The 24,510-nt window shown below is 40.8% G+C and overlaps 2 protein-coding genes across 3 annotated transcripts; one reads left to right on the forward strand and one right to left on the reverse strand.

Annotated features, from left to right (window-relative positions):
- Positions 1-3,386: 3,386 nt before the first annotated feature.
- Positions 3,387-4,950, forward strand: LOC143527364 (trypsin inhibitor ClTI-1-like). The gene is made up of 4 exons (XM_077022532.1): positions 3,387-3,526; positions 4,225-4,280; positions 4,468-4,580; positions 4,753-4,950. The coding sequence occupies exons 1-4, from the start codon at positions 3,478-3,480 to the stop codon at positions 4,802-4,804; spliced, it is 270 nt and encodes an 89-aa protein (XP_076878647.1). The 5' UTR covers positions 3,387-3,477; the 3' UTR covers positions 4,805-4,950.
- A 108-nt stretch (positions 4,951-5,058) lies between these two features.
- Positions 5,059-24,313, reverse strand: LOC143527362 (uncharacterized). Of its 2 annotated transcripts, none has more exons than XM_077022531.1 (2): positions 23,064-24,313; positions 5,059-5,501 (listed from the first exon to the last, which is right to left on the reverse strand). In XM_077022531.1, the coding sequence occupies exons 1-2, from the start codon at positions 23,629-23,631 to the stop codon at positions 5,488-5,490; spliced, it is 582 nt and encodes a 193-aa protein (XP_076878646.1). In that variant the 5' UTR covers positions 23,632-24,313; the 3' UTR covers positions 5,059-5,487. The 2 variants fall into 2 exon arrangements, with proteins under 2 accessions (XP_076878646.1, XP_076878645.1); XM_077022530.1 differs by lacking the exon at positions 5,059-5,501 and adding an exon at positions 18,246-18,785.
- Positions 24,314-24,510: the final 197 nt, after the last annotated feature.

The raw sequence follows: 24,510 nt of genomic DNA on the forward strand, positions 1-24,510 counted from the left end.
CTAGCCACTAGGGTGCATACACCAGTGTATTTTTGTGCCGGTCCCAAGCCCGGATAAATAGGGAGGGTTGCGTCAGGAAGGGCATCCGGTGTAAAAACTGCGCCAAATCAAATGATGCGGATCAAAAACAGAAATTCCATACCGGATTGGTCGAGGCCCGGGTTAACAACGACCGCCACTGTTGCTGTTGTCCAACAGGGCATTAGTGGAAATTGGACTACTGTTGGGACAAGGAGGAGGAGGAGAGGGGGGGGGAAGAGGGTTCTGAAGATGAAGGAGAGGAGGCAGAGCAGGAGGGTGGAGGTTAGAGTTGGTACGTTGAATGTGGGCTCTATGACAGGTAAAGGGAGAGAGTTAGCTGATGCGATGGAGAGGAGGAAGATAGATATACTGTGTGTACAGGAGACCAAGTGGAAGGGGAGCAAGGCCAGGAGCATTGGTGGTGTTTGATCCGCTGTGGCGACACCTAAACAGGAATTGCCGAAAGAAGAAGAAGAAGAAACATTGGAAACAGCTTTAAGTCCTGTAAGTTGACTTATGTTTCTGGCATATCCAACAGGTGCCCAGTTAGATTAAGATCTGTCAAAGTCACATTTATTTATACAGCACTTTTTACAACAGACATTGTCACAAAGCAGTTGTATTGGTCAGGATCCCTAATGAGCAAGGCAAAGCTAACATTAGCAAATGTTACGTCCAGCTCCGCCCTCCTTCCCAGTCCCATGTAGTCTGCCCTAGCCCAGCCTTGTTTCCCATTTCCTTGGTTTCCCTTCTGTCTGTCAGGAAGACTTTTGGAGGGGCCATGTCCTGACACATCAGACTCGCGGGACCCAACAGGCCGACCCTATTGGCCATATGGGAAGGATGGGTGTCTCAGGGACGAGTTCCCCCATGGGAACCTGCATCACCCAGGACTCCATGCCCACCGGTGTCACCCTGGTCTCCACGCCAGATGACGTCAGCTTGGCGTTCCCGCCTCCAAATGACATCAGTTCGGTGGCTCCGCCTCCCGATGACATCTGCTCTACGGGTCACCTGCAGCTCCTGCCCCCTCAACCTGAAGGGGTTCACCAGCGACGCCTGTCCTAGCGGCCCAAAGAGGGTCACCACCTGTTCCCGCGACCCTGAAGAGGTCGTCACCCAGTCCCACAACCCAGAAGAGGTCACCGCTCATTCCTGCGGCCTAGAGGGGGTTATTGCCTGTTCCCGCTGCCCACCACTGGACTTCTCCAGCCCACCAGCCGGTCCCGCCAGTCCCCACGGCATGCCCGCCAGTCCCTTGGCCCGTTGGCCGGACCCGCAGGTCCCCTCGGATTGTCGGCCGGACCCGCCAGTTCCCTCGGACCGTCTTCAGACTGTACCAGTTCCCACAGAGGCCGCTTTGATAAATGTCGTGTTTTTAGATGTCAGCCCCCCTTCTCCTCTCGCGTTCCTGGTTGCCATGTTCAGTTCCAGTTCTTTTGGTCCCAGTTCCAGTTTGTATTTCCATCCGTGTCAGTGTGTCTGTTCCCATGTCTGTCTCTGGTGTGGTGGTCTCTGTTCCTGTCCCTATGTCAGTTCCTCAAGTTGTTACTCATTTTGTTCCTGTGCCAGTCTCTGTTGTCCAACACATACTTACCTCTGTGTTCTCGTCGTCTCCTGTTTCTAGGACTGCTTCCATCTCCGTACCCGGTCCTGTCCCGTCTTGTCCCTTCCCCGTGTCTTCGCATACCCCAAGTTTGGCGGACCCTGCCCCTGTGGCCCCTGGACCTGTCCATCATGGACTTCCCCAACGTCCCCTGTCCTGTCCTTCTGTCCCATTTGGTGGTGTCATGTCCTCCCCTGCCTCTGTGGCCGCCTGTGTCTCTCCCCTCAGTTGCACCTTTGTGCCTGGTCTTTCCTGTCCTACTGTGGCGTCCCCTGTCCTGGCTTCCCCTCTGGTTGGCTGTAGCATGCCCCAGAGTGTAGAGGAGGGGTTATGTTACGTTCAGCTCTGCCCTCTTTCCCAGTCCTGTGTCGTCTGCCCTAGTCCTGCCTTGTTTCTCCTCATCTTGTTGAATTTATATACCTTTATTTCAGCTATGATTAAAATCAATAGCCAAATCTGGAAAGGTGAGAAGTCTGACTAGAGGCTAACGTCAAGGTCAATTTTATTTATATAACGCATGCATTCACTTTTGCATTCCTATGTTCGCGTGTCAAATATCCTGTCTAAATGTTTGTTCTGTTCTACTGTCCTGTTTAAGTTGTATTTGTGTAATGCTTTCGTGGTTGTTAGTATGTCTGTCATCGTAAGTAAAGTGTAGTATTTCTAGTAGCGTGTTTAAAGTAGTATTTCATTTAGAGTGTTGCTTGGTTGCCGTGTTGTCACTCCTATGTTCACTTTAGTGTGTTTTCCCTTTTCCCTAGTTGTCCTCCTTTGTTCCATTTGGTGTTTGTTTCATTTAATAAATTATATTGATACTTGCGTTTGCGTCACTCCCTTTATTCGTTACAGCAAGGAACAACTCCCATGTTCCTTAAACCATTCCGGAATCATTTTTACAGCATGCCGGCTATTGCCATTTTGGAATACCATTGCCATGAAGGGGGGTAATTTTCTGCAGCAATGTTTAGTGGGTGGTACATGACAAGCTCACACCCATATGCCAGAACCCAACGTTTCCCAGCAGAATACTCCCCAGGTTGCTAGATAGCTTCTTCTACATTGCCTTTGCCCTAAAGAGCATTACCAACAGCCTCACTTGGCAATGTGTGGTATATTATGGCATTATGCCACCCTGACATACCCAAATTTTATTATAATAAAATGACAAATTAAACAAATACCTTCATACTATGAAGATATCTCACATTGCAGATTCTTGGTCACTGATTTATTCATTTATTTATTTTGAAAATCTTGCTTCAGTTAAAACATTAGCACAGATCTTTGTGAGACTGTTTCAGAGTGGAAATATAATTATCAGAATTATTGTGTCTAACAATAAAGAATGCATGTAATTTGTGTTTCCTAAAGGTGAAAGCTGTCCACCTAAAATAATAAATACAAAATTTTCGAATGCATAGTCTGTACTGCTACAATAAGGGCCCACTCAGGAGTTCCACAGCTGTATTTCTTTACAATTCTGGTGATAAGAATCAGTATCACGATTCCTACAACACAAATCTAGAAGTATTTGTTGTATGCAAATGTCAAATAAAGTTACATTAAGTAACAATATATTGTGGATTTATTTATTTATTAAATATAAATATTAGTAATGTTTACTCATTAGCACTATTAATACAATATGGCATTATTAACATATTATGAATGCAAGTTTGAATGATTTGTGAGAGCAAAAGTTTAGGTAAAAATTATCTGAGCTATTCACACAGTGACACGTAAGAAAAGGCAAGGGAGGTGTCTCCAACCAGGTATTTAAGTACGCAGGTCAGTCTAGCCAGGCATATCTCCTGATTCTTGTGTGCTCAGTTTGAACACTCTCAATCACCATGAAGCTGGCAATTGTGCTTTGTGCATCAGTTCTGGTTTATTTTGCTGGTGAGTAGAATTACAGCATTTATATTTCAGTATGTTGAAAACTAAAATTACAATCCTAACATCAGAAATGGAGTTTCAAATTATTGTCTTGACTCTTTATTTGTATAGCTTAATTTTCCAAATTGTGTCGACAATTTTGTGTTATTTCATTATTCATGTGTACATGGTAATCAGTAACTAAATGAACTCTAAATACATTTCACTTCCAATCAACCTCTAAAGACCTGTAAATTGTCTAGTCTCTTAAGATATGGGGAAATTATTTGTAATAATAATGTGAGTTTGAATATTAATGAAATTCTAATATTTCTAATGAAGGTTCAACAAAGTTTACATTTTACAAAAGACATATATATATATATATATATATATATATATATATATATATATATATATATATATATATATATATATATATATATATCTTTGTATTATATGAATAATGGTGAAAAGTAGAAGGACCAAGGGTTGTTTTTTAGTTTTACATACCTTTAAAATATTACAGTGCTAAAGAACTTCAAAGTATATGTATGCATATCCAAATATACATATACATGATAACAATATAAACGATAACAGATGCATACACAATAATATCCAAGAAGATAAGGAATGCCTGCTCATTCTGTATCTACTTACTTGAAAGGACAAAACATTTCCCATCATTGTTTCTCATAAACACTATTCCTTCTATTTAGGTGTCACAGTGACACTGGATTGCCCTGGTTCTGAACGTCCTGCCGCAGAAGTACAGGTAAATAAATACAACGTGATCTACCTTTCTGAAGTGTCATTGTTTCACTTTTCATATAGTAATATGCAAATGTATTCAAATTCCCTTCTGCCTAATATGTGAAGGTGTCACATGAATCTAAATACAGACAAAAGAATGGATTTATTTGGAAAACTAATAAAGGATTCTTTTATCCGATTTATTGTAGCCGGACTGTACCCCATATGACAATGTGAAGGATTGTCCAACAGACTTTGTACCATGTTGTGGTACATGTGGCAATACACACGCAAACCTGTGTGTTTTCTGTAAATACATCAAGTAAGTAAAACAAATGCATGTGTTTTCAACATTAATAAAGGAGGAAATGTGAAACATTTAAATGTTTATTTCTTCAACATGTGTAATTTGGATGCAGAACCTTGCAAACATATAAGATTTGAGGCATCTCATGTGATATTTTATGAATGGGCATTCTTTTTCTTTGATGTAGGCAAGTCCCAGACATCAAGTTTGCGAAAAATGGAACATGCCAATCTTCCTAAGCCCTTCACAAAGAGGAACTACACAATGCAACTTTATCTTTCCATACAAATGTTCTAGTCTTAAAAGCATATTATGGGATGAATTCTAAGGACACCTGTCTCTCAAACTGTCAATAATTTTAATAAACAAATTGAATTAAGCAGCAGCCAACATGTTCTGTTTCTTCAGAAAAATGTTCTCTGTTATCTATTTTTTTAATTGATTGTATTTTTCTACCTTATAAATAATAAATCAGCAACAGAATATTACATGGAAAAAATTGATACATTTGTTCATTGTTATTATATAATAGTATTATATTAAACCAATGAGCAATTAATTGATCTAGCAAAGAACAGCTGAACCTGCAAGAAAAATCGATCAATCAATCAATCAAATTTTATTTATATAGCGCTTTTTACAGTTGTTGTCACAAAGTAGCTTTACAAGTGTCTGAGTCCAAGCCCTCAGTGAACAAGCCAAGGGCGACTCCCTAAGGGCATGAGGAAGAAACCTTGAGAGGAACCAAGACTCAGGGGGGGAGCCCATGCCTCCTCGTAGAATTCAGAGCGGTGAGAGGGCCCAGGGTAGTGGGTTTATCCTTCATCCACACTGGTTAGTCAGGGCAGTGGGTTGATCCTCCATCATATCTGGTTAAGCAGCAGGTGGCTGGCGATGGATCTCTGGAAAGGCTCGTCTCTATTCATCTCAGTGTTCCTAGAGTAGGCGGGCAGCCATGTGGAGAAGATAAAACAGGGAAAATTAGCTCTGTATGAGGACATATACAAGACAGATGAAATTATAAACATTTCTGGAGTGTGGCAGCAACTCCGGCATTAAATTAAATTATTACAGCCTAGCTAAAAAAGGCAGAAGGTAACATAGACTTGGGAGCATCCTGAGACAATGGCATTCATCCACTGCACTGTCAACAAACTTGAGTGACCACGAGCAGTGACAGGATGACAGCACCAGCTCTCCAGTTTACCATAAAACCCTTCGCCTGTGAACCCCTGGAACCAGGGCCGGAGTGGGACACATTTTCAGCCCGGAAGTTTCATGTCTTAGAACTGGCACTCTGTAAGAACACATGCCTGGAACTGTACCTTTATCTAAGGGGGAATATTAATTATCAAACGCTAAACCAAATAAGTGGGTTTTCAACCTAGACCTAAAGATTGAGACTGTGTCAGCGTCCCGGACTCATTCTGGAAGGTTATTCCAAAGCTGGGGGGCCTTATAAGAAAAGGCTCTTCCCCCTGCTGTTACATTAATAATTGTTGGAACTAATAAGAGGCCAGCACCCTGTGATCTTAGTGGACGTGGGGGTTCATAATAGGAAATAAGTTCCTGGAGGTAATCAGGAGCAAGCCCCTGCAGTGCTTTATAAGTCAATAGAAGAATTTTTAAATCAATACGGAATTTAACTGGGAGCCAAAGCAGGGCTGATGGGACTGGTCTGATATGATTGCATTTTCTAGTTCTAGTCAGAACTCTGGCTGCGGCATTTTGACCTATTTGAAGTTTATTTAGATTCTTATTTGAGCATCCTGACAGTAATGAGTTACAGTAGTCTAATCTGGAGCTATCAAAGGCGTGTACAATTTTTTCTGCATCATGCTATGATAATGCATTTCTTAACTTGACAATGTTGTGGAGATGTAGAAAAGCTATCCTAGTAGTATTATCTATGTATGTATCTAATGATAGGTCAGAGTCGAGTATGACGCCTAGATTTTTGGCTACTGCGCCAGGTGTAATGGGGTAGTCTGCGAGATTAAGCATTAGATCTGGTATTTTCTGTCTTGAGGCCTTTGGGCCCAGAAGGAGAACTTCTGTTTTGCACTAACAGAGATACATAGCCTTGATCTGAGGCAAGGAGGAGATCATTTGTTACTTTGACCTGTGCTGTTAATCTGCCATAATACGTTCAAATCTCAGTTAAGACAATTTGAGTATTAATTCTTTTTTGCACTTTTAGGTTTAAAATACACAAAAAACCATACGTATTTAGACAAGCCTCCTAATTATTCATTGACATATTTTAGTTTTAAATGTGGCACAGGATGCCACCTTAGCCACAAGTAGGTTCATGAAATTTCTGCTCTGTCAACTGTAAGTGCTATTATTGTGAAATGGAAACTAGAAGCACCAACTGTTCAAGCACAAAGCATAAGATCATGCAAACTTAAAATGCATGGCTCCCAAGTACTGAACAGTGTAAAAATCCTCTGTTGCATCAGTCATTGCACAGTTCCTGAGTGTCATGAGAATTATAAATTGCTTTCCATGTACTGCACAGAAGCACAGAAGACCAGTGTCTGCTATGGTACTAGTGCAACTGCAGTGGTATAAAGTATGTATCTTCTATACTCTGGAACAGTGCAAACGTGTCCTCTGGAGTGATGAATCACACAAACAAATCAGTGCTATTTGCCAGAATGCCGAGTGACACCAGTAAAGTGGAATATGGAATATGGATCGTGGTCTGTGGGTGGTTTTCATTGTTTGTCCCTTAGGTCCAAAGGCTGAACAACTTTGTGGCAGCAGTTTGGGGAATACCCATCCCTGTTCCACATGACTGTGCCCTGTGTAAAAGTCTGAACAGACATGGTTTGATCAATTTGTGTGGAGTTTAGGTTGGTGAACCGTGCCCTGATATGAACCCTATGAAAAGGAATTTTGATTGCAGGACACATTTGTGTCAGATCCCCCAAATCTTCTTTTGAATGGACAGATATGAATTACACCAAAGACACTTCACACTGCACAGTGAGTGGGTGCAAATCTGCATTAATGCCCATGGTTTACAATAGATTTCATGGAATATCTTAATTGTAATATTGCAATTGTTACATTCCTGCATGAGTTTTCTAAAGGTTCCTCCTGTGTTTGGATTTGTAGAATAATGTTTTTGGCAACCAAAGTGTGTCTGCATTTTACAAACTTAATTTAGTATTAATGGGGTTAGAAAAAGCATGAAGATTGCTTTAATGCTCAGTATTTTTTGCCAAGTTTAGACATCATTAAATATTAATAAACACAAGAAACACAGGCATGCAGTAACAAACACTGTATTTTAAACAGGGCATATAACTATTGAAATGTAAAAACATTACTAATTAGCAATGGGGGCAGCACGGTGGTATGGTGGTTAGCACTGTCGCCTCACAGCAAGGCAGTCTGGGTTCGATTCTCGGTCTGGGCTACTCTGTGTGGAGTTTGCATGTTCTCCCTGTGCCTGCGTGGGTTTCCTCCGGGTACTCCGGTTTCCTCCCACAGTCCAAAGACATGTGTGTTAGGTTGATTGATCATGCTAAATTGCCCGTAGGTGTGCGTGTGTGTTGGCCATGCGGTGGACTGGCGACCTGCCCATGGTGTACCCTGCCTTCGCCTGGAGATGTTGGGATTGGCTCCAGCCCCCCTGTGACCCCGACTAGCGGGATTAAGCGGTTCAGATAATGGATGGATGGAATTAGCAATGGCAATGTGACCTCATTCTCAGTCATTTCCAGCATGATTGTTTAAGACTTCATTTAGACTTTTTCTGTGTACAATATATCTTGCAACAAAATTTATTTTGCACTACGTAGCCTAGAAAAAAAAAGCCTAGACTTATTTTTAATCTTTTCTTGAATAATAGCTATTACACATAACAATAAGGATGCTATGTGTTCCCATTATTGACCTTTTCAAATGCACCAGCTCCCTGTTGCCACACCGGCTGTGTCAGTCTGGCTGACTCACCCAGCACGTTTCCTGTAGCCAGCCCAGACACCTAAAGCTTTCGCATAACTTTGATCTAAAACTATGTGCACTTTTTTGTGCATACTCATGAGGTCATGTGTGTTGCCGGGAAAAATGCAGTTTCAATATCTTTTGCAGTTTCAAAGAAATGGTCTCAGAGACAACAAGAAGAGAAAAAGCAAGATAAGAATTACTTTTATAGCCTAGTGTGAGAGCAGAGCAAAATGAAATTGACAGAAAAGAAGTGATACACGTGCTTCTACATTTACTGGCTACAATATTTGACCTAAAACTTGGATACTTCATTATGTAAATATATTGTATAGGTATATTTTTGCAAATGCACAATTACAATGTGTATATAAACCTTTCCGTTTGTCTACGTCCTTGCCAGACCACTGGTGTACATCTGAGTGGTCTGTCTGTTGGACAGGAGAGAGGCTGCCTGCAATGGCAGAAGTAATGGCAGAAATTATGATTTTGTGATAGATACGAGTACCACCTCCTCCCTCAGACATTTATTCAACCACAAGTATTTACCTTTTTTTCTCAACTTGCATGCACAGTTGTCCAACCTGCCGGTATACAAAGAGTGTGTCTTCCCATCAGGACTAACTATACTGGTTATTTGTCATTCTTTGAGATATATGAGGCTCTATAAGGGAAATGGTGATTGTATTGAAGAGCAGAGTGTTTTTTTAATTTTAATCGTTTCCTCATTTGTGCAGACAGAGCCTCCAGTGAAACTTCATTTTATTTATTTTAAATTTACATCTAATTTATATCTACATTTTGCAATAACTTTCACATGTGAATTAGCTTTGCTGTAGGTTAATATTGGATATTACATAAAATATTGATATGATCTTTGCCAAGTGTGAAAAAAGTTCCTCAGTGGGCTTGAGGAAAGGCGAGTAGGGACGTCACTCTTGGAAGGTCTATAAACCAGTCTGTGATGACATGAGAGTGGTGGAAGGCTACATTGTCCCATCACAAATATATTTCCTTCCACCAGTTTCCAAACCAGCACTTGAGATTGCAGGACAAATTGTTATATTTGTCCTCTATGACCTGGTAGATTACTGGACTGCATTTTATCTCAATGATCTATATGCAAAAATGTCTATTATAGTAATAGCTTTTCATCTGCCTTTTATACGATAACCCTAATCCTAACCCTATGTTTTGAACCTTAGGTTTTCATTTTTGACATGCTGTGTGCAAGCATTTGTAAATACAGTTTTTCTCAGTCAATCTGGTTCATTTCTCAGATCAGAATTGAAATTCTCAAAATTGTTCATTCAGTCTCTACATCTCCTTGTCCCTTGTGCACATCATAATTGCAAGTTTAAATTTTGCAAATGCTTTTGTACATATTGCAAATGGACATGGACAGTTGTCTGTTGTTTTTTACATTATCAGTTGCTTATGTCATGTTTATCAAAATGTGTTGTACGGATTGTCTGTTGAATTGTCTTACCCTCCCAAACATTTAGTCTTTAGGTCATCGCCTAGGTCATTATATGCAAAAGTGCTGAACATGTTGTCATAATCTCTAAGGCATAATTTTACATTTATTTATTTAGTTTATTTTTTTGTTACATTTTGGTAATTTATCCTAATTTGATTAAATTGTTTGCAAGTGAACAGTTACAGTAAGAAAGGGAATTGGTGAAGGCTTAGATCAACCAATGGTCTCAACCACAGGTCAGAGGTGCGTCTCACGAACCTTTACTGTAATTGGCAAACAGACGCTAAACACTGCAGTATCACAAAGTCTCATAATGGAAAGACAAGGCCATGTATAAGGTGAACAGCCAATAAGAGGAGTAAGACTGTGTGGTGTAGAGGGGTAAGACTGTGTGGTGTAGAGGGTAAGACTGTGTGGTGTAGAGGGGTAAGACTGTGTGGTGTAGAGGGGTAAGACTGGTGTAGAGGGGTAAGACTGTGTGGTGTAAGGCTGAGGGGACAAAACAATGAATTAAGGGCAACAATTGTGGACCATATTTTACATGTAAATCATGGTCCTACAATGGCTGAAGCTAGTCGTTGGGTGCAGCTGAATATTGGAAGAACAACTGTGTCTTCAGTCGTTTAAACATTTCATAGGGAAAACATGTATGCACTGTAATTCATAAATGTGCTCTCTGCTGTAATGCTGCACATTGACATAAATTCTGATGTTATTCAATTTTTTGTTTTGTATTTTTGCATTCTTATACCATATAGGATATCATAGGAGTAGCAGAGGTTCTATTTTCACACAACAAGAGGAGGCTGTATATGCTTACTGTAGGTTGCTTTGAATGTGTAGAATAAGTTTTTTATTTTGCAGTTTTTCCAGTCAGTCTTTTCTGAATTTCAATCAGATTTGTTTTTGTCAACAAATTGCAGTGCGAACAATACAGTCAAACAATATTGCTGTACAAATTTGCTATCAGTCCACATACAGTCATGTGTAACTTTGTGTTCCATGTAAGTTTGTATGTTTGTAACATGTATTTGATATACCACGGAATGTGCAGCGTTCTTGAAATCAAAAGCTTAGCTAGTTTCCATCAGAATATACAGTCTGCACTGACTGTGACTTATAGTTGCACTGACAACAGGACTAAGTATTTTGACTGCCTTGTTCATAGGCAATGGCACACAGACTAGATACTCTGATGGCACTGAAAAATTGACTGACCTAAATATTTGCTTTTGAGGCAAAACCAAAGAATTTTGAGTGAAGTATCTGCTTTTGCAGGTGCACTAGTTGTGATGCCAATGTAAACCATGATGTGAGAAACGAACCAGATCGACTGAGAACTGTAAATCAAATATCAAATCAAATCAAATATATTTATATAGCGCTTTTCACAACACATGTTGTCACAAAGCACTTTACAGGATTTACAAGGTTAACAATACTATGGGTCCAAATGCCTAATGAGCAAGCCAAATGCGACAGTGGCAAGGAAAAACTCCCTATGATGGTGGGGAATAGGAAGAAACCTTGGGAGGACCAAGACTCAAAAGGGAACCCATCCTCCATTGGGTGGAAGACAAGAATGATCCAGAATTTTGTTACTGGGTAACCTTGTGTGTATAGAAAATGTAAGCATTGTAGAAACATGTTAAATTACTGCATTTTGTGCAAAAATAACACAAATTGTACTAATTGTACTAAGCGTTTTGCAAATGTGACTACAGATTGGACAAAAGGATGTTAGCAGTCGTAAAAAACTAACATCAAACGCCTTTGTGGCTTTCTGCACTCGTACCTGCATCTTGTACTTTTGTTCACATGCCACTCTTTGTCACAACAAAATATGTAAACACCTACTCTGGACACGCCTACTCTGATTATTTGTATTATTGTCGACATAAAAAACAGGGAAGATGCCAAAGTAACTATCCTATATTTTGATGACTGCTTTGCACTCTCTTGGTGTTCTGTTAACCAGCTTCATGAATCAGCTACCCATGATGCTTTTCCATCAGTCCTGAAAACATTCTTACATATGCAGAGCATTTGTAGAACTAAAGTTCTGAAATAAAACTGAGGGTGCAATTAAAATTGTGAATGAATTCATATATAAAATGACACCTTTCCCAAATTATATTTATCTCATTAACAAATGTAATCATAATCCATAACATTAAATGCCTTTTTTTTTCTAGTGTGTTAAGAACATGGATTTAGTGAGGTATGTCCAAACTTTTGACTTGTAGTGTATGTAAAACATTTCCTTATAAATAAGTCTATAATGAGTGTTTCTAATGACCTAGAACGATACAGTCCCATGTCTATTTGAGCAAGGTTCTGCTCATATCATCTGCTGTCTGTACATTTACTCACACCCAGAAGTGTCAGCCTTGTACCCAGCTCATGAGACAAAGCATACCTAAGACTTCAAAGAAAAAGTATTTTACTTTTGCCCGGTAAAGACGTATGAACTTCAGAACAGGCACATCCCTGTCACTCTTGTGACTAACCTAATGGCCATAAATGTGACTTTTATACAAACAAGAATCTCTATATGCTGTAATGATGCTCTTTTTTAAATTAAAAGATCATATTTAATTTTTATTTTATTTAAAATATGTAAATGATTGCATACAAATTGCCATGCTTCACTTCAACACACTTCTATAGTAAGGAAACATGGTATGGGGTGACATTTCCTGCATATTAGATTTTATACAGATCATGCAACTATTGAAATGGAAAAGAGGCCAATGATTTGGTATCAATGGCAATCCTGTATTTGACCAGAATTATTAGTGTTTAGACCATTTTTAAATAGATGTTTTTCTTGTGTGTATGTATAATGAGTATTTGAAATCAATAAATGTGCACATCAGCAATTTTTTTTACTCTTTATTAACACAAGTATTAAGTAGCGTCTGATCAGACTTATTTTATGGCTCAGGCCTTGAATGTCTAAAACAGAGGTAATGAATGAAACGTTTTATAAAACTAGCCTACTGCAAGGTTATTTTTATCAGCTTCTAATTGTCCTATAGAGGACCTTAAAGGACCTTAAAGGATGCTGGGTACACCCATTGGAATCTTCCAGTGGTGCATACAAATACATAGAGGCTTGTTCTTGCCAGACTGGTTGTGTCTGACAAGCTGGTTCATCCAGTGTGTTTCCTGTAGCTCTCAGAGAGAGAGAGAGAGAGAGAGAGAGAGAGAGAGAGAGAGAGAGAGAGAGAGAGAGAGAGAGAGAGAGAGAGAGAGAGAGAGAGAGAGAGAGCACAAGGTCGCAAGGTCCCGCTCATATCTCTTGCTTAAATCTGAGAAGCAAAGCATACATTAACAAATTGCATTTACTCAAACCTACTAGAGACAGACTTGCACCAAGCTCTCATGAGACAAAGCATACCTGGAAGACTTCAAGAAAAAATGTTATTTCCCCATTGCCAGGTACTGACGTGTGAACTTCAGAACAGAATGTCCCTGTCAGTCATACATGACCCAATTTGAATATGTCGTTTATACAAACAAATGCTGCACATCCTAATGCCTCCAAAATTCTGCATTCGTGCTCTAAATAAACAAACATTAGATTTGTCACAAAGTTGATCATGTGAATGATCTTAAAGGAACAACCATTTCACCACATCCCCTAATTGAAAAAAAAAAATGTTTGTGATATTAAAATAGTCAAAAAGGAGGTCAAAAAGTATAAAATGCCATGTACTATGTATCATTTCAAAACAATAATCAATTTTCAATCAATTTCATTTTGTTTAGCAGTGAAGAAAGTCTCACATGAACGTGAGTAGATTACAGTAAAGATATGGGAAGATATTTAAGATAATAGAAATAAAATGAGTGTATGCTAAATGTGATCTCAAGATCAATCCACTTTTTCTTGTCCTGGATGTCCCTAGTATATATTACTGAAGTACTTAGGAGTAAGTACTTAGGAGTAAGATCTATACTATTTGACCACTTTTACAGGATTTCACATAAAGCTCCTGCAAGTTTGGGATGACGTGGACTAATAACAGTCTGCAGGTTCATGTTCTTGCTTTTCCTGCTTTTCTGGAAAAAAACTACATAAATTCTACGTGCATTTCTGCATGTTTGTGGGCTGAGCTGCTGTCCATGACAAAACCAAATGTTTATGATCCTGTGACCACTGAGAAGTGGTCGAAGAGCAGAGCCGGAGTGGTTAATCGGGAGATTCGGGAGGATTCCCGATGGGCCGGCTCATACCAATCTCTAGTTTGGGCCGATTGGGAGGGAAAAATTATTTTGGGTCGGATTTGGGCATGAAACTCCCGGGCTGAAAAAGGAGCCCACTCCAGCCCTGTCGAAGAGTGTTCCCAATACTAAGAGAAGATCTTGATTTTAGTTTATGTGAATAACATTAGGGTTGGCCTTAAACTATTACTAACTATTATTTTCTAGATCCTCACAATAATCTTCATATAGGCTAGATTTGATGTGGCCTGAAAACAAAAGTCCAGTGGGTGCAATAAACTTTGGGTACCATTTGAGAAATTAGTGTTCTGTAATAGTTCTTCTACAAATATAAAATAAGAACTATTAAGCTCATTTGTTATTGAATATGTCTTATACCTTTCTGTTGAGAATAACTGCAGTTGATATGGCCTATATACATATAAAAACTCTAGTGACGCAGCTGGGTAAATTAAAGAAGTGTCATTGAAGCGGGTGGTGAAGATACAGTAAATTATTATATTATAAACCTACCCTTATATTATTCACTAGCCCCAACTAGTGGTTCAACTGGATTTTTCAATCCACAGAGTGGTTAATGGATGCAAGCACACTATATTGCCAAAAGTATTCGCTCATCTTCCTTGACTCACACATGAGCTTAGGCGGAGATGTATTAGTAACGAAATAGAACTACTTCACTACTGTACTTAAGTACTAAAATGCTGTATCTGTACTTTACTGTAGTATTATTTTTTTCTCCTACTTCCACTTTTACTTCACTACATATTTTCCATCAGTTTAATACTTTTACTCTGATACATTTTTTACATGCTGTATAGTTACTCCTTACAATTATAAACATGTTAGCTGGTGCTGTCACCTGGTGAAGCGATCAGGCTGTCTTATGAGAAATAAGTAAAGAGAAAGCATAACAGAGAGAGGTGGCGAGACACCATTAAACGATAAGCAATCACAGAGAAAGCAGAGACTGGCTGAGAACGTACGGTTACGCCGGTTTAGTCTGGGACTGACTCTGGTGCCCCTAGCAACAGTTGGGGGAACTGCATCCGAGCCAGCCCTGACAGCTCGCAAAATGAAGCTCAAGAATTTTGGTAACAACAAAAACTATTTTATTTTACCAAAGCACTTAATTTTTGTTAATTAAATGTGAGAGACTTAATTTTCTCTATTTGTCGTTCTGTCTTGCAAAGCAGACTGTAGTAGATCATGCAGATTTTATAGAATGAAGCAGCCATTTTTATAAATCAAATCGTTTTTTGAATCGAAAATCGTTTTGAATCGAAAATCGATTTTTGAATGGAATCGTGGCCCCCAAAATCTGAATCGAATCGTGAGATAGTAAATGATTCCCACCCCTAGTGTTTATTGGGATTTTTGCCCATTCTTCCAGAAGTGCATTTGTGAGGTCACATACTGATGTTGGACGAGAAGGCCTGGCTCTCAGTCTTCACTCTAATTCATCCCAAAAGTGTTCTATTGGGTTGAGGTCAGGACTCACAGGCAAGTCAAGTTCATACAAATCAGACTCTGCCATCCATGTATTTATGGACCTTGCTTTGTGCACAGTTATGTTAGTGCCAGCCAGTGATAATTTCGTTGACGATTAATTTTCCTCATAGTTTTCATCAACGAACCTTTTTTCACGACGAAAACGAGACGATAACTAAATAAAAACTATACGAAGGGATAAAAACGATGACGAAATTAATGGACATTATCGTCAACGAATAAAAACGAGACGAAAATATTGGCCAGCGACGACATGCAATTAATAGTTTAGTGAAAGGTGGGAATGAGTTAAGAAGAGATCCAACCGTAACTACTTTAGCGCACACGAAGAGGCGGGACAAACTGGTAACCGTCCAATCAGCACTAACGTCTTCACATCGCACACAACCCGGGAAGACCAAACCAGCCTGTGAACTGTGGCCACTCATGAAATTCAACTGAGTCAGCAGTGGAGAAAGATGAGCGGCGATGGACACATCTCTCCTTTGACTTTGAGAAAAAGCAGACGGTGTGTAAACCATGTGGGACGATGATGTCGGGAAAAATACGACAAATGAAACGACATCTGCGGTCTATGACATTGCTGTTTTTACGGCACCCAGTTTTATATACAATGTAATATGCATTGTTCATAAACTAGATATGCTTTTCAGGTAGAGCGGGTCTACTGGTCATCAATGGTTTATTATTGTTATGCTTAATAACTATAAGTTTAGGTCAACAAAGTTGTTTGGAAATTTATTTTTGTATATATTGCACATACAAACAATAATATTCTGTGTAACTGGTTAATAAATGTTTCATTTTGTGCAATAGTATATAATGACTATTACATATATATTTAGTCAACTAAATTCTTTGAATAATTAGTCGACTAAATTCTAATGATAATTAGTCGACTAAAACTAGACTAAGACTAAAACAAATCCAAAGACTAAATTATGACTAAAACTAAATGACATTTTAGTCAAAAGTCTAAGACTAAAACTAAATTAAAAATTGCTGTCAAAATTAACACTGGTGCCAGCTCCAAACTGTTCCCACAAAGGAATTGGAATTGTCCAAAATGTCTTGGTATGCTGAAGCATTCAGAGTTTCTTTAACTGGAACTAAGGCTCCAAACCCAACTCCTGAAAAACAACCCCACATCATAATCCACACCATAAATCCCCCTCCACCAAACTTTACAATTGGTACAATGCAGTCAGACAAGAACAGTTCTCCTGGCAACTGCCAAACCCAGACTTGTACATCAATTTAGCAGATGGAGTCTCCAGAGAACGCACCTCCACTGCTCTAAGGTTGGCGACCTCTTCGCTTCAGCATCCACAGAGTTGCTGTCATTCCCAAGCACCTCCCATTGTCTTATAATACAGCTAAAATAATAACAATAAATCGCTGAACAGTGAGAATGGCAGAAGAACACCAGAAAAGAAAAGAAAAGTGGCAACTTATCAAACAGAAAAGACCCAGAATACTCAGCGTAGAAAAAAGAAACGAAAAGCCCATAAACTACAAAATACGCCAAGGGAAGTAACTGACTGGCTGGCAAATGCAAGCACAGAACAAAAAACTCTTAGGAATATAATAGCAGGAGGAGAACTTGAGGGAGGCCAGGAAGCGGTGCAGGAGGTAAGTAGCCTGCTTGAATAAGTAAAGGCTCTGAGAGAGAGAGAGAGAAAGAGAGAGAGAGAGAGAGGGGGGGGGGAACGAGAGTGAGTGAGTGAGTGAGTGAGTGGTGGCGAGACACCAATAACGCAATTCGAGACCAACAAAGAGAACTGGCTGACAAACACATGGCACGGAGAACAAGTGATTCAGCAGTGAGTTACCACAGCTATCCTCTTAAAGTAGCAAGAACAGCTGTGGCTCATCACTGCTGATTATGGGAGCTCTGCCTGGAACTGGCTCGTGAGCTCCTCCCTGTGGTGGCGGGAGGATCCGCACTGGAGCCAGCCCTGACATGTGGCCATGGAAGCGATTGGAACACCTGATTTCATTTGGTAGGGTGATCCAATTTTTTTGGCAATGTAGTGTATACTTAGTCCTCTCTAAGGATGAAAATACAGTATATGCACTCAATTTAGAGATTGTAAACATATAAAAAGCATATGATAGAAGAAGGCACTCAAGGAGTGCCTTATCCAAGTAGGTTAATGAAATCCAAATATCAACATTGTCTTTGGACTATTTTGTATGAGTACAGTGAACATTTCCATATATATATATATATATATATATATATATATATATATATATATATATATATATATATATATATATATATATATACATACACACACACACAACCGTTTAAAAAGTTTAGGGTCAACTAGACAATTTTGTGTTTTCCCTGAAATCTCATACTTTTTATCAAATGAGTTGCAAAATGAATAGAAATATAGTCCAGACATTTGTTACGGCCTGTCTAGGCGTGAGGACCGTAACAGTGGTGTATGCGAACAGCAGTGCGAATGTAAGTGATGATGGGACAACAGGAGTGGGTGGTTAAAGGTGTATTATACAGAAATTGTAATTTACAAGATATATACATACACGTAACTGGTCTCAGCTTCAGGAGTGGCCCAGGCCAACATAAACAGAACTGAACTATAAAATAAACCAAACACTAATTACTCTAACAGAAAACAAACATACAATACTACCCTAACTCCCTAACAAAAAAACCATACAAACAAACCCAAATCCCAAAACAAAATGGCAGCCACTCCCTACTTACCAGAACACCAACAACACATAGAATATTTACAAAATGTACAACCGGCAGACAATCCAAGAGGGGCAAAGGCAAAAAGCATAAACAAGTTCAAAGCAGTCAAAAAACCAGAGTTCTAAGATGAGGTACAAATGCAGAATACTAATAACTAACACCAACACCACCAAGGAGCAAAAATGTCTCGCTGGGAGGCACCGGGAAGGGCCTTATATAGTGCAGGGTGAAATGGAGTCTGGAGCGGAGTCTGGAGCGGAGTCTGGAGCGGAGTCTGGAGCGGAGTCTGGAGCGGAGTCTGGAGCGGAGTCTGGAGCGGAGTAGACAGCAAACACAATACAACACTATCATAGGACATAACACCCCCCCCATAAGTGTGAGACCTCCCACCAAATCACGGATAACCCAACACATTCCAATTAACACCTAGAGAGGGTATCTGCCACAACATTCTCAGAGCCCCGTTTGTGTTTAATACAAATGTTAAAACCTTGGATAATAAGGGACCAGCGCATAAGGCGTTGGTTCAGATTGGACATTCGATGCAAGAAAGTCAAAGGATTGTGATCCGTGAACACAAAAATAGGTTCAGAACTACTACCTAAGTAAACCTCAAAATGTTGTAAGGCCAAAAGGAGAGCTAATGCTTCCTTCTCTATGGTGCTATAGGCCAATTGGTGTCTAGCAAACTTCTTTGAGAAGTAACACACTGGGTGGTCTATTCCACATGAGTCCTCCTGTAGGAGCACTGCGCCGGCCCCGGTACAGCTGGCATCAACCTCTAGCTTAAATGGCTTAGCAAAATCTGGTGCAGCAAGCACAGGTGAACTACACAGTAGACTCTTTACAGACACAAAAGCAGACTGACAAGCAGAAGACCACAAAAACGGAACATTGTTACGCAAGAGAGAGGTAAGCGGCAGAACAACATCTGAAAAGTTTCTACAAAAACAACGGTAATAACCAGCCAGTCCGAGGAAACGCCTAAGCTCACGTTTAGACCGGGGAGGAGGGAAGGCGTTTATCGCTTGGACTTTGGCATCAAGGGGACGTACCTGACCACGTCCTACTAACTTGCCAAGGTAAGAAATTGTGCTTTTCCCAAAGTCGCACTTTTCCAGATTAAGCACCAATGATGCACCATGCAGTCTAGAAAACACCGTTTCTAAGGACTTCATGTGTTCCTCCCAAGTGTCAGAGTACACAACCAAATCATCCAGATAGGCCTCACAGTTCGACACACCTTTTAGCACAATGTTCATGATCCGTTGAAATGTAGCAGGAGCATTTCGCAACCCAAAAGCCATCACTGTATATTGTAGGAAGTTGTCTGGCGTAGCGAAGGCAGAAATCTCAGCAGCACGAGCAGTCAGGGGAACTTGCCAATAACCTTTTAGAAGGTCTAGTTTGCTAACAAACTTTGCAGACCCCACACGGTCTACACAATCTTCCATTCGGGGAAGAGGAAACGAGTCTGGTATGGTGACTGCATTCACTTTTCTGTAGTCAGTACAGAAGCGATAAGTACCATCAGGCTTTGGTACTAAAAGACAGGGTGAGCACCATGAACTACTGCTAGGGATTGCAAGATTGTTATTAAGCATGTAATCCGTCTCTTTCATCAGAAGGGAGCGTTTGTGAGGGTTTACACGATAAGGATGTTGTTTAATAGGTGGGTGACCTTGGACATCAATGTCGTGTTCTAGTACGGAGGTACACGTAGGGACATCAACAAAAAGAGAAGGAAACCTAGCAATCAAAGATCTAAGATCAGACTGAGCAGCCAAAGGTAAATAAGACAGCTTCTCAGACAGGTGCTTTAATGCCTCAGAGTTAGCAAGTCTAGCACTCGGAACACAGCTCCTACCCAAGTGAAGGTCATCCTGTTCAGGGGCATACTCAAGTGATGCAGATGCTACTGGCACAGGGACTGACAACTGAGCAACAGCTGTAGCACTTACAGTTGTGGGGCGATCAACATATGGCTTGAGCATGTTAATATGACAAAGACGTGACTTACGCCGATGATCAGGGGTTGTCAACACATAGTTTGTTGAGGACAGTTTCTGCTGGACCACATAGGGTCCCGAAAAGCGAGTCTGTAGGGTAGAACCTGACATGGGTAACAGAACCAGGACCTTGTCACCAACATTAAATGAACGAGCAACAGCGTGTCTGTCAAATTTCTTCTTCATAGCTTGCTGAGCTACACACAAATTCTGCTTAGCTGTTTCACGAGCTACCTTAAGGTGTTCACGTAACTTACTGACATAGTGGTCTACAGTTTCAAAGGAACGAGTTGTAGGGGAAGCTAACCACTGCTCATAAAGCAATTTGAGTGGGCCACGGACTGAGCGTCCGAATACCAAGGCATTGGGACTGAAACCAGTGGACTCTTGCGCTGTATCACGGATGGCAAACAACAGTAATGGGACACCTTCATCCCAATCGTTTCCTACTTCCAAGCAATATGATCGCAACATAGTCTTAAACGTCTGATGGAAGCGTTCGAGAGCTCCCTGGGACTCAGGATGATAAGCACTCGACACTTGGTGCTGTATATGCAGATCTGACATAACTTGAGCAAAGAGTTTTGACATGAAATTGGACCCTTGGTCCGATTGTACACATTTTGGCAAACCGAAGGTAGTACAAAATTTTACAAGGGCTTTTATTACAGATCTTGACTTCAACGAGCGTAATGGAATGGCCTCAGGAAACCTTGTAGCAGCACACATTATGGTCAGAAGGTAAGTATTTCCTGAACGAGACTTCGGTAAAGGTCCAACACAGTCTATCAACAACCGTTCAAATGGATCTCCTACCACAGGTATGGGACAGAGAGGAGCAGAAGGAATGGCCTGATTTGGCTTCCCAACAAGTTGACAGGTATGGCAAGACCGACAATGACTAACAACATCAGATTTCATTGCTGGCCAAAAGAAATGCTGCAATAGGCGCTGAACTGTTTTTCGAATGCCTAAATGACCCGACAAGGGGTGGTCATGGGCTAAGGACAAAACATGCGTTCTAAATGGTTGGGGAACTACTATTTGGTGCACATCATCCCACACACCACTGGCATTTGCTGGAGACCATTTTCTCATCAGGACTCCATCTGTATAAAAATATGTCACACGAGTGTCTAGTGAGAGAGGGTTTTCCGTAACTGCATTAAAGAAAGGGACCAGGCTTGGATCAGCCCTTTGTGCTCTGATTAATGCTGTTCTAGTAACAGGAGGAGGAACACTGGACTCCTCTACTTGTGATCCCAACTCACGTTTGCTAATATCCCTTGTCACATCAGGAACAGGGCTAGGGGGCACAACAGGGTTAGGATTCATAAATGTCTCTGCCAAATCTATGTCACCGAATTTACGTGCCTGTGCACGAGTCAACACACATGTAGGAAACACTGCATCAAGGTCTTTATCGAGTGAAACATCCACAGGTTCATCTACCACTTCTGGTAGAGTGAACAGTGTACCACCAGCAAGATCATTGCCCAGAATAAACGACACACCTGTGACAGGCAGTTTAGAACTGACCGCAACTTTTACATAGCCAGTAAGCGCCTCAGTACATAGATATACACGATGCAGAGGAACCCTAAGTACTCCAAGTTCTATTCCTTGGACAAGCACATCACTACCACAATAAGACTCTGCAGAGAATGGCAACACACTCTCCAAAATAAATGACTGAGCAGCCCCAGTGTCCCGTAGGATGGATATGGGCTGTTTATGTGTACAATCCTCAGTTAGTGAGGTAGTCCCAGAAAACACAAATGGTTTAAACACAGGGTCTACTGTGGCTGAAACAGTGGCTCGACATCCTAGTGTCTCCTCTGTAGTGCTGGAACTAAAAGCATTGACTTTCTTCACAGTAGGGTTTTGACGATCATTTTTACGCTTCAAAGTAGGACATGCAGCAATGAGATGGCCTTGCATATGACAATAAAAACATTCCCGTTTGTCTGTGGCTGAAGTGTTTTCCCGAGACTCTGAAGAAGCAACAGGTCTGGACATAACAGGTCGACTAGGGTTTACACTTCGGGGAGTCAAATGAAATACAGTTTTGTGTGTCAGCACAAATTCGTCTGCCAATGTAGCAGCAGAAGACAAAGTAACTACCTTCTGTTCATTAAGGTAGACCACCATTTTCTCAGGAAGGCAATTCTTAAACTCTTCTAGCAACACAAGCTCTCTGAGTTGATCAAGAGTTGTTACACTGCAGGCTGCACACCACTTATCAAATAGGAGAGATTTCTCTCTAGCAAACTCAACAAAGGTCTGGCTCTGGGTTTTAGCCAGACGTTCTGTCGATAGGCTTCAGGTACTAACTCGTATGCTTTCAATATAGTGGATTTTACAATGTCATAATCTAAGCTCTGTTCAAGAGACAGAGAGGAACACACTTCCTGCGCTTTTCCTACAAGTTTACACTGTAGCAGCAGCGACCAAAGACTCTGTGGCCAACTAAGTGTGGTGGCTATGCGCTCAAAAATGGGGAAATAGGCATCTACCTCATTTTCCCTGAACACAGGAACTAGGCCAATATGTCTACTGACATCAAAAGCAGTACTCACGGTTGGGCTTGCTGGACTTGTAGATGTACGTGAGGAACGAGGCATAGGGACTGGTGAACTCACGTGAGAAAGGGGAGCTGGTGCTGGTGAGGTTACCTTCCGAGGATAAGGTATAGGTTTCTCCAAGCCCATACTCAACCTCTTCAGGGTAATCTCTGTCAGCCTCCACTTGCAACCCCCTGACTCTGAGTAGCTCTGCCTCGCGTTCCTGTATCTTAATTTCCAGCTCTAGCTCCTTCAGTTTCACTGCTAGCACAGGATCCACCTCATAAGAACGGTAAACACCAGGTTCCATGCTGGGCCTAGCCATGAAGTCGGTTACAGCCTCCGCTGCTTCCAGCCCCTGGGCCAAACTCGGTGCAACACCAGGCGATTTGTCTCGGTCTGGCAAGATCCCGTCCTTAACCAACTGTGCCTCCAAAATCCTCTTAATCTCTCTCTTGGGAGCCAAACGAGGCACATCCACACTAAAGAAATCAGCCACCAACAATAAGTCAACCTTGCGGCAATCATCAAACTGTTCAAGAGTCGGATAAACAGTGAACTGGGTAAGGTCAAAGTCCGGCATTTTACATACACACACACACCCCCACCCACAAAGAACAAAACCCACCAGCCAAAACCAAAAGAAGCAGCAAACAAAGAGCCAAAAGAAAGGAGGACGAGCCCCCAATTCTGTTACGGCCTGTCTAGGCGTGAGGACCGTAACAGTGGTGTATGCGAACAGCAGTGCGAATGTAAGTGATGATGGGACAACAGGAGTGGGTGGTTAAAGGTGTATTATACAGAAATTGTAATTTACAAGATATATACATACACGTAACTGGTCTCAGCTTCAGGAGTGGCCCAGGCCAACATAACAAACAGAACTGAACTATAAAATAAACCAAACACTAATTACTCTAACAGAAAACAAACATACAATACTACCCTAACCCCCTAACAAAAAAACCATACAAACAAACCCAAATCCCAAAACAAAATGGCAGCCACTCCCTACTTACCAGAACACCAACAACACATAGAATATTTACAAAATGTACAACCGGCAGACAATCCAAGAGGGGCAAAGGCAAAAAGCATAAACAAGTTCAAAGCAGTCAAAAAACCAGAGTTCTAAGATGAGGTACAAATGCAGAATACTAATAACTAACACCAACACCACCAAGGAGCAAAAATGTCTCGCTGGGAGGCACCGGGAAGGGCCTTATATAGTGCAGGGTGAAATGGAGTCTGGAGCGGAGTCTGGAGCGGAGTAGACAGCAAACACAATACAACACTATCATAGGACATAACACATTGACAAGGTAGAAATAATGTTTTTGGTTTAAAAAAAAAATAATTTTCTACTTTAAACTTTGCTTTCGTCAAAGAATGCTCCCTTAGCAGCAATTACAGCATTGCAGACCTTTGGCATTCTAGCTGTTAATTTGCTGAGGTAATGTGG

This window comes from Brachyhypopomus gauderio, chromosome 11 (genome assembly GCF_052324685.1).
Source record: "Brachyhypopomus gauderio isolate BG-103 chromosome 11, BGAUD_0.2, whole genome shotgun sequence".
Lineage (NCBI taxonomy): Eukaryota > Metazoa > Chordata > Actinopteri > Gymnotiformes > Hypopomidae > Brachyhypopomus > Brachyhypopomus gauderio.

Excerpts from the sequence above, each read along its gene's own strand:
- LOC143527364 (XM_077022532.1), top strand. The coding sequence starts at position 3,478 with ATGAAGCTGGCAATTGTGCTTTGTGCATCAGTTCTGGTTTATTTTGCT. Across the intron at positions 3,527-4,224 it reads AGTTCTGGTTTATTTTGCTG|GTGTCACAGTGACACTGGAT; the intron begins GTGAGTAGAATT and ends CCTTCTATTTAG. Across the intron at positions 4,281-4,467 it reads GTCCTGCCGCAGAAGTACAG|CCGGACTGTACCCCATATGA; the intron begins GTAAATAAATAC and ends GATTTATTGTAG.
- LOC143527362 (XM_077022530.1), bottom strand. The coding sequence starts at position 23,631 with ATGCCGGACTTTGACCTTACCCAGTTCACTGTTTATCCGACTCTTGAA. Across the intron at positions 18,786-23,063 it reads CAAGTCCAGCAAGCCCAACC|ACTCCGCTCCAGACTCCGCT; the intron begins GTGAGTACTGCT and ends ACTCCGCTCCAG.